Source organism: Aspergillus japonicus (assembly GCF_003184785.1).
Source record: "Aspergillus japonicus CBS 114.51 unplaced genomic scaffold BO86scaffold_137, whole genome shotgun sequence".
In the NCBI taxonomy this organism is placed as follows: domain Eukaryota; kingdom Fungi; phylum Ascomycota; class Eurotiomycetes; order Eurotiales; family Aspergillaceae; genus Aspergillus; species Aspergillus japonicus.
Genome location: NW_020291774.1, coordinates 1,780 through 10,854, shown reverse-complemented (window position 1 = coordinate 10,854; position 9,075 = coordinate 1,780). Strand labels below are relative to the sequence as shown.

Sequence of the window (9,075 nt, the reverse complement as noted above, 5' to 3'; positions counted from 1 at the left end):
TTCCGTTTCTGCGCGGCGTACGACGACCTCTTTTCCGGTCGGACTTACAGCGTGTCCAAAGCGTCATTGGTAGGGTTTTTACCTGGTTGTGCATTTTTTTTTTTTTTTTTTTTTTTTTTTTTTTTTCTTTTTTACTTACTGGTGTCTGAACGGTACAAAAATTTATCATTCACCTGATGCTATTATTGAGCACTGGGATGCTCTTTTATAAGGCATGCCTTAGCCTGTCGCCGGGGTTTCTAAGCTCGCACGTGGGTTCTTCGTAGCAAACGACCTAAGCGCTTGGATGGATCATGAATCTTGAAACCATTAGCCACATCCCATGCTATCGGGGAGTCTCTTGGCTTTGGATCCACAGCTGGACCAGAGCTTCACCTGAGAAGAACATCCTTGATGTTTGGGACGAAGCGAGGGCCGGACTGAGATTGTTGAGAGTGGAAAAGCATGCGCCGGCCGCTGAGTTTGATAGTGTCAAATCCTCGCTGCAAGGAGGTTCACCTCAATGGTCAGACGTGTCAAGTCAATGACACGGTGAGGATTGAATCAGCAAAGTGTATGAGCAATCTGGGGTAAATGAATTGACTGACGGAGATACCTACAGGAGGATATTGTAGACCGTGAGTATGGTTCGTAAGGTAGGTTAAACTAATGAATGGGGTCTAGAATCTAGAATCGAAGTACTGCTCCATAACTAACTGCTCCGCCCATCGAACTTTGAATCAACCCAGCCCCGGGTGGAAATCACTCTTTCTCTCAGAACTCTTTTCCTTTTTCGTTTCTTTTCCCCCCCTCTCTTTTTAACTTTGAGGCTATTATTTCTCTTCTTTTCTTTCCAGATTGTTATATCTGTTGGTTCGACCTTTCCTTCCGCTGTGTTTCATAGAGCGTGAAAGGAAATAAGAGCGGTGGAGGCCAACTAACTTACTCATACTATCAACTTATCCTCTCTCGTCATTGCCCGCCAGCCAGCCTGTACCTACTTCCTTTTTTTTTTACCTCAACCTTTCCTCCAACAACAACTCAATCCCTCCTACTACCTTTTCTTTCCGCTAATCTCTTGAACTCTTGATCGCGTCGCTTCGCTTGACACGAGAGGACAATCACTGGTCCAAGTTCGCGCTCCAACCGAGGGGCGCATTGCGAACTCGTCGTCCAGCTGCGCAGTTATCGTCGGCGTCATCGGGTGCTCGATCCGTAAATCCCCCTCCCCACAGGTCCTCGTCTCTTCCTCTCTTAATTCCACCACTCGATATCTAACAAGTGATCGACCCTGTCATACGCATGTATCGCAACTCTACTTCTGCTTCTCTCGTGTCTCCGTCCCCCGGCGGCCTCCCTGATACAGTGCCCGACTTCCAAGACACTACTTTGCAAGGCTTTTTAATCGCCAACGCTCCTCCACGCACCTGTCAGCCACCAAATCATTGGGGCCCTTAGGGTGTGCATTAGCGTCTTGCTCCCAACCATTGGGGTGCGCTCACCTAACTGCACGGGTAAATTACTGGGTGTGACAGAGCTGTGCCCCAGATTCGTGGGGTAACACCGCCGGGACCCTTTCAAATCTCTCGCTGGCTGTCACCCTAACTGGAGGAGGACAACCAGTTGGGTCTGCCATTTCTTTCCTCCGTTTTCTTGTCCTGGTGACACGGCTTCGAGCAAGGAACCTTTGACCTGCTCGCGACAACCGCCGGAAGGTCAAATCAAGAAGGGCGGCGCTTCTTGTACCCTACCCAACCATTCTGCGACCAGCCGCTCCGTCGCGGAGAGTCTACGGTCACATCACGCGCTCCTCACTGGATCTATCTTCATTTTATTGAAGCTCTACAGGCCAAGATATTTTTCGAATTGCCAGAGTACGCTTTGGACGTAGATTTGACTCCAGCAGAGACTAACGCGTAGGCCGCAACCACCAGCGTCATAACTCCCATTAGGGCGTGTTTCCGTGCAGGAGTCTGGGCATTTGGAGGGGGCGAAGAAACCAGTCGAATAGGAACTGGAGAAGTGTGAGTTGAAAGCCTGCGTTACGTGACCTTCGTTGCTTTTCTGTGCTCACAAGATGATCCCATCAGATATGGCCCGGAACATGCAGCAAGTTGGGGAACGCGATGGTGAACAAACGCCTTCGGGCAGTGAAGGAGGAACCTCGGGGTTGCAAGTAGTTGTCTTGGTAAGTTAGCTGCCACTTGCGTTTGTATGTCTCATACCCTGTTCCTCCCAATCGATCTATATGGCCTGTTTTGCAGTTTGATATGCTGTGCTGAGACCTGCCGGCTTCAATCCTCTGGACTTGCTCCACTCTCGCTATGCGTCTTGGCACCGTCTCGCTGCATCTGTGTAGCTCTCATGGTGTAGATTCTCTCTGAAGTTCCACGGGGTGTTCGCCTGCATGCAAGAATTCGTGACTAACACTTGGATGAAAGGGCCCAACGGGAGGTCCACGCGAAGATCGGGTCACAGGCTTACTGGTTCGCTCGACGTCGAGTAGATGGTCAGCAAACTCGGTAATCGCAGTGGATGCAGGGACCCTTCTCTGCGGAGTCATCAACATTCTCGAGCAGTTCGACAACCAACAAGCTGTCCTGGATGGCGGGCCATTCAGCGGCCTCGACCTGCCTTTTAACAATGCTCCTGCGAACGCAGCGCATTTCTTCCGCCACGTTATTGGTGCCATTCTTATCACACATCCCCACCTGGACCATCTGTCAGCGTTTGCAATCAATACGCCAGCCTTGGAAGCTGGAAATGGCGCGAAGACAATTGCTGCTCTGCCATCCGTGGTCACTGCCATCAAGACCCACGTATTCAATGATGTGATCTGGCCTAATCTGTCAGATGAGGAGGGGGGCGCTGGACTGGTTACTTATCAGCGCCTACGCGAGGGAGGCGAAGCAATGCTGGGAATTGGTGATGAGAGGGGATACAAACGAGTGTGTGAGGGATTGGTGGCGAAGTGCTTTGGTGTTAGCCATGGAAGCTGCAGACTGCATCCTCCTACCGAGAACGACGTCCACCATCGGCTGAGCAGCGCAGCCTATGGCCCGGGTCCGATGAAGATCAGTCCTGGGGGGTTTTCATTTTCTACAGATGAGCTAGACACGGGGTAAGCTTAGATGTAGACTTTCACTGGTTCGCGCATCGAGTGGTGCTAACTTGAAGTCAGGTATTATTCTCCCGTGGACTCGCCTGGTCTTCGGGGTCCTGGGAAAGAAAAATGGACCACAGTCGAAAGCTCTGTCTTCTTCATACGCTGTCCGGTCGCAAAACGAGAAGTGATGATTTTTGGTGATGTTGAACCTGACTCGATCTCCCGGAACCCGCGCAACAAGCGCGTCTGGGAAGTAGCGGCACCGAAAATCGCTAGTGGGCAGCTGCGCGCGATCTTTATCGAGTGTTCTTACAACGATGACGTTGAGGACGACTATCTCTACGGACATCTTTGTCCACGACATCTAATCACCGAGTTGACTGCGCTTGCGAGCATTGTCAAGGAGATCAAATTCCCGGAATCCAATGCAACCAAGAAACGCAAACGTGCCTCCGCTCCCGATGTGGGCACAGATGTACCCCTTAGCCCCAAATCGAAGAGGTTGGCTCTCACGGGAGAGAAGGGTCAATCTTCGAGTCGTCGAGGATCCAACCGAAGCACCCGTCGCCACACCCGTGCCAAGGCATCGTTCGAGGAGCCCGATGAGAAGCTAGAAGGAGGAAGCCCAGCCGTCTCGCAACCCGCGACTGATGTTGGGATTAATACACAACTCGCCGAGAGTTCGGATCCTCTCACAACACACACCTGGCCGGAGCCGCCCCTGGCTGGATTGAGGGTCTATGTTATCCATATCAAGGATCATCTGACCGACGGCCCCCCTGCAGCGGAACGCATTCTTCATGAACTCCAAGCTCAGGGGAAATCGGCCGGGCTGGGGTGTGAATTCCGTGTGCCTGACCGGGGGGAGAGCATCTGCATCTAGTTTGGCTGTATTATGACCATTCTATCCTTACATGGGGTTATGTCTAGATGTCTGGTCAGCAGGGGGTGTCATAAGTGATGTGCTTCTGAGGCTAATCGAGGCTTTCAATTCAGCTGCCCCGAGAAGAAAGGCAGTGAGCCTGCGTTGTTTTATTCTTAATACTGCATAGAGTTCTTGAATACCCACATTTGCTAGGACGTTATTTTATTCGTGGTCTACGCGTTTCTTTGAGTGTCTGCCCTCTGCATTGTCCGTCCCATCGCTGCTGGCAGCTATTGTTATTCCTTGGTCGTTTCCTCTCACGCAGTATTTTGTCGATACATCAGACTTAATTGCACTACACGGGCTCAATGCCGTTATTATATCCTCGCCTCACATGAGGTATTATCAGCACCGAAACGTAGTTCCTTTGACCTGCAGAAACCCTCCGCATAATCACAACCACAAAAGATCGCACAGTCAAGACTTTTTAGTTGACAATTCATGCACATGTCTTGTCATCTTTCTTTTCTGTTCGGTATCAATCGGAACATGCCTTTTTGGCCAACTCGATGATATCCTCCCACAACGCCCCCTCCCCACTAGGAACTTGGATCCCTCCTTGTCCTTCCCCATCAGCAGCAGCCTCCAACGCCCCCTCCAACTCCCTCGCAAAAGCAATCAACTCCTCCTCCTTCCCCCACTCCGCCATGGCCATCAGCCCGACCGGGACCTTTCCTCCACCTCCCTCAGCATCCACCCACCCAACCGGACACGAAATCGCCGGACACCCGGTGAAGTTGGCCAACCAGACATACTCCATATTCCGGACGGAGGCGGCGCCATCGGACAGGCCGCGGGTCAGATCCGCGGGGCCGTGGATCCGCCACCCGGGGATCGGGGTGGTGGGCGAGCAGATGATCAGCCCCGGATGCTGCCGGAACAGGTGCGCCAGGTGCGCCATGAGGCAGTGGCGGAGGCGCTGGGCGGCCAGGAAATCCTGGCCCGTGATCTGGTACATGCCCATGGAGACGAGGACCTTGTTCGGCGCCGTGAGCTGGCTGATCTGCGCCGGGTGCAGGCCGGACGCGATCTCGGCCATGATGGTGAGGACGTGCGCGCGTTGGCCTTCGGGGAGGTAGGGGATTTCGAGGTCTTTGGTTTTTTGAGAGGTGGTGAGGTGGGCGAGGGCTTGGTTGAAGACGGTGCGGACGGTCGGGTGGGCGCGGTCTAGCCACGCGGGGATGAGGCCGATTGTTCTTGGGGTTTGGGCGGGGGTTGTTGAGGGGGGTGATGGCAGGGTTGGTGGCAGGGTTGGTGGTGGTAAGGTTGATAGGGGCGGGGGGAAGGCGGAGGAGGTCGGGTCCTGGGCGGCGGGCGCCGGCGTCGCCATGATGCGGTACGCCAGCGCCAGGTCGTCCAGGCTGCTGGCCATCGGGCCGTACACGCCCACCGTCGGCGCCAGCGAGACCGTCGGCGCGCCGCTGATGCGGCCGTGCGTGGCCTTCAGTCCCCAGATTCCGCAGAAGGAGGATGGGATCCGGATCGACCCGCCGCCGTCGGCGCCCAGCGCGATGGGCACCAGCCCGGCGCTGACGGCGTAGCCCGAGCCGCCGGACGAGCCGCCGCAGTAGTAGTCCGGGTTGTGCGGGTTGCGCGGGGTCCCGTAGTTGGGGTTGTTGTTGTTCGTATCTGGAGGGGTGAGGTAGGTTTTCTTGTCAGAACTCCTCAAATCTCTTGTTGGAGGGGGGAAAGGGGAGGAATCACCTAGCCCCAGCTCATGCATGCTCGTCTTCCCGATGATGATCGCCCCCGCTTCTTCCCATTGCTTCGCGCACCATGATGTCCCCTGATACTTGCCCTTGAAGTCGATCTTGCTGCCCAGCGTCCGCCGGTATCCCTCCAGGTGCACCTCGTCCTTGACGGCCACGGGCACGCCGTCCATCGGCCCCAGCGGCCGGCCCGCCCTGTACCGCTGCGTCGACGCCGCCGCGGCCGCGCGAACCCGCTCGGCCTGCGACTCCAGAAACGCGACCGAGTGTTGGTGTTTGCGGCTGCCGTCCTTTGGTTCCCCTGCGGGGTCCGCATCGCGCTGGATCAGCGGCAGCAGGGCCTCGACCACGGCCGAGGGCGTCAATTTCCCCGACTGGTATAGAGCCACATAGTCGGCGGAGGTGTAGTACCCCGGGTGGTCTTTCCGTTTCTGGGTTGGCGCGGGCAGTGTTGCGGCCGTCGTCGTCGTTGACGCTGACGATGGAGTCGCGCGGTCGAGGACCGGGATCACGGTGGGGTCGTAGCGCGGGGCGTAGTCGTCGAGAGGGAGGTCGCGGATGACGTTGAAGCCGGCGTTGCGCCAGAAGTAGTTCTGGATGACGCCGACGTGCTGGATTCTGCACGATTTTGGGGGTGGTTTAGTTTTTTTTGTCTTATTCTTGTCTTTTGAAGGCGCGCGCCGGGGCAAGGGAAGGAGGCTGAAGGCAGGCTGAAGGAGGCTGAAGGCAGGCTGAAGGCAGGCTGGAAGTGACTCGGTGGCAGCATGATAAGGAAAGGAAAACAGTTGTAGCTTAGCTTACAGGCTCGCTCCGATCGCCAGAGGCATGCCTCGGAAGACGGGGATCACTTGGTCTTCATTTTTGTAGGGGACGGATGGGCCCTCGCGGACTTCCGGATATTGGAGGAATTGAGGCTTTGCGCTCATGATGCGCGGGGATTCAGTGGCACATTCGATCGAGGGTTGGAGAGTGCGGAAATGAGGGTGACGAAGAGAAAGAGAAAGTGAACAAGATGGTGGGTGGAAGGAAGTACGTATAGCACAGTCCGTAAGTTAGTGGCTCCGCTCAATCCCCACATGAGCTCCTCTTCTCCTTTGTCTGCGGAGCCGCGGCTCACCATGTGCTTCAATGCTAATCATCTAACACACTCTGCAGTGGATGTAACGATCTTTCCCATTGACAATCTACCATTATCCATTTCTCTGGTGGATTAGTGAGAAGCAACACTCTAATTTTGTCTGCTCAATATACACTCGTCATCTAATACAATATTTGCACGTTCTGGCGCATCAGAGTGCCAATTTGATTCCAGCCCGGTCCAGCCCCAGTGCAACCCCCGTCAGGACTGCGAGATACCCGATCAAGATGGCCATGGCTTGAGTGGTATTGAGGTCCAAGGTGGAAACGCTCAGATTCACCGCGCCGGTGAGAAGGTTGGCCACCAAGAATACCGCCAGTCCACCCTTGTTGAAGGCCGAAAGGATCGGGCTGGTTGCAAAGGAGACCCGCTCCGCTTCGCCCTCTCTTCCCAACGCCCGATGGACGGATGGGAAGAAGATCGTCTCCAGGAGACAGAACACGAAAAGCTGGGCGTTGTTGAAAGCCGCCACCCACACTACGTATGGCATGTTGGCAAGGCGCCGCGACACCGGAAGATTTGCGCCGTAGCCCAGCGCATACGTCGAGTTGAGCAGGAAGATCCCGGTCCAGACCAGAGCCTGGCCCCCCAAGGTAGCTAGCACACGTTTCCGGGCCTGTTGCGGGGTGGTGGACGGTGATGTTCCGCGCGGCATGATCCTGATGCCAATGGCCCGGCCAGCCAGGAAGATCGCGAAGTACCCTACGAATGAGAACACCCCTTCCCGATTCTTGGAGAGCAAGTCGGGTCCCCGGGGAGCGACCAGTATATAGCTCTTCAGGTCAGTGGATTCCAGAGCCACCTGATACAAAACCGCAACCCCAAGGGACAAGAGCTCGTAGGATGGGACCAGCGTAGCGAGGCTGTCAAAGATCTCAACGAAGGGAGGCAAGAAACCCAGCGTGAAAAAGAAGTTCCAATGCACGCCATATTCTGTCACATGCTCAGCATAGTCGAGACCTTTGACACTGTACAGTCGGATCAGGCCCAAGGCGAGCAGAGGGATGGAGTGGCGGGTCGAGGCCACCAGTCGCTGACCCAGGGGCTTCTTCGGGCCTCCAATTTGACGACTCTTGAGAACTGAGCGAGCCGAAACCACCCCTCCAGAGAACACAAACGACCCGACTCCCAGATCCATGAGCGAGGTTCCCCAATTTTCGACTTTGGCAAATCGCCTGGGGAATACACGGAAGTCCACGGCCAGGATGGCAGCACAGGTGATGACCATCATACATGCCCGATAGGTTGTCAGATAAGGGAGAATTGGAAGGGACTGGTCGGGCTCGGATTCACTTTTTTTCGCCATCGAAGCATGCGGCGGAGGCTTGGCCTTTTTTTGAGCGGGTTGGGGTCGTGAATTAAGCAGCAGCAGTAGAGCCGGGGCGAGGAGAAGAGCGTTCAGAGTCCATGGTGCTGCAGAATACACGGTGGTTGCAAAGAGAATCGCAAGGATATTGAGTAGGAAATCGGTGACCAGCGCCGCGGAGGTGTATGGAGAGAAGAAGGAAAGACGGGATTGGAGGAGGGACCAAAGAAGGATGGCGGCCTAGAAGATATCACGAATCAGAAGAGAAGAGACGAGACGAGACGGGATGAGATGAGGCAGGTTGAGTTCGAAGAATAGTACACACTGTGGCGCCTTTCAGATACTGGACAAGTGGACACAACAACATACCGGAGCTACCAAGGTCACCGCATTAATCTCGAGGATACTCCCACCGGCTAGGTTAGACACAAAAGCCTCCTTACGGGCTTTGTAGCTCGGATCCATGGGCTGATATCGCTGAGCGCCGTAAAGAGAAGCCAGAAGTTAATCTTGCATTAGTGTGGGTGTTTGTCGTTGAGAATAGAGACAAGTGCGTTGTGAATAATTGATGAATGAACTGAAGGCGGAGAGCAGAAGCATAACAACATCCCAATTGGCCAGATCCGGTAAGTACAGTTGTCACTCCCCGCCTTTCTGTCGCCCGCCTTTTCGCAACATCACAACAATCAGCGCTCTTGTTATCTTCTGAAGAATCGATCAAGTTAGAACACACACGAACACACACTCATGTACACATATTCTCCGACGATGACCATCTCTTCCATGGTCTTCTTTCGTCATTTCGAGTCCCTGCGTAGCCCCCCCCCACGAGACAACGGCCTGATAGCGAGCTGACACACCCCGGTCTATAGCGGTCGCCTGTTATTATTGTCGTCATGGCCTGGTCTGCAT

At 54.8% G+C, this 9,075-nt stretch overlaps 3 protein-coding genes across 3 annotated transcripts; 1 reads left to right on the top strand and 2 right to left on the bottom strand.

Moving 5' to 3' along the window:
* The first annotated feature begins 1,721 nt into the window (after positions 1-1,721).
* pdeA (3',5'-cyclic-nucleotide phosphodiesterase PDE1) lies at positions 1,722-4,322 on the top strand. Its single transcript, XM_025677338.1, has 4 exons — positions 1,722-2,003; positions 2,070-2,167; positions 2,421-3,100; positions 3,161-4,322. Exons 2-4 carry the CDS (start codon positions 2,072-2,074, stop codon positions 3,966-3,968), a joined length of 1,584 nt encoding a protein of 527 aa, XP_025521723.1. The 5' UTR covers positions 1,722-2,003; positions 2,070-2,071; the 3' UTR covers positions 3,969-4,322.
* On the bottom strand, positions 4,271-6,726 carry BO86DRAFT_374061 (amidase). Its single transcript, XM_025670409.1, has 3 exons — positions 6,521-6,726; positions 5,715-6,337; positions 4,271-5,639 (listed from the first exon to the last, which is right to left on the bottom strand). Exons 1-3 carry the CDS (start codon positions 6,643-6,645, stop codon positions 4,489-4,491), a joined length of 1,899 nt encoding a protein of 632 aa, XP_025521722.1. The 5' UTR covers positions 6,646-6,726; the 3' UTR covers positions 4,271-4,488.
* Positions 6,727-6,937: 211 nt separating this feature from the next.
* On the bottom strand, positions 6,938-8,718 carry gwt1 (putative GPI anchor biosynthesis protein Gwt1). Its single transcript, XM_025673123.1, has 2 exons — positions 8,533-8,718; positions 6,938-8,403 (listed from the first exon to the last, which is right to left on the bottom strand). Exons 1-2 carry the CDS (start codon positions 8,626-8,628, stop codon positions 7,009-7,011), a joined length of 1,491 nt encoding a protein of 496 aa, XP_025521721.1. The 5' UTR covers positions 8,629-8,718; the 3' UTR covers positions 6,938-7,008.
* Positions 8,719-9,075: the final 357 nt, after the last annotated feature.

Coding starts and splice junctions, on each gene's coding strand:
- pdeA (XM_025677338.1), top strand. CDS start 2,072: ATGGCCCGGAACATGCAGCAAGTTGGGGAACGCGATGGTGAACAAACG. Junction 2,168..2,420: donor GGTTGCAAGTAGTTGTCTTG/GTAAGTTAGCTG, acceptor CTTGGATGAAAG/GGCCCAACGGGAGGTCCACG. Junction 3,101..3,160: donor ACAGATGAGCTAGACACGGG/GTAAGCTTAGAT, acceptor ACTTGAAGTCAG/GTATTATTCTCCCGTGGACT.
- BO86DRAFT_374061 (XM_025670409.1), bottom strand. CDS start 6,645: ATGAGCGCAAAGCCTCAATTCCTCCAATATCCGGAAGTCCGCGAGGGC. Junction 6,338..6,520: donor CTGGCGATCGGAGCGAGCCT/GTAAGCTAAGCT, acceptor AAAATCGTGCAG/AATCCAGCACGTCGGCGTCA. Junction 5,640..5,714: donor CATGCATGAGCTGGGGCTAG/GTGATTCCTCCC, acceptor TCACCCCTCCAG/ATACGAACAACAACAACCCC.
- gwt1 (XM_025673123.1), bottom strand. CDS start 8,628: ATGGATCCGAGCTACAAAGCCCGTAAGGAGGCTTTTGTGTCTAACCTA. Junction 8,404..8,532: donor CGGTGACCTTGGTAGCTCCG/GTATGTTGTTGT, acceptor GATATCTTCTAG/GCCGCCATCCTTCTTTGGTC.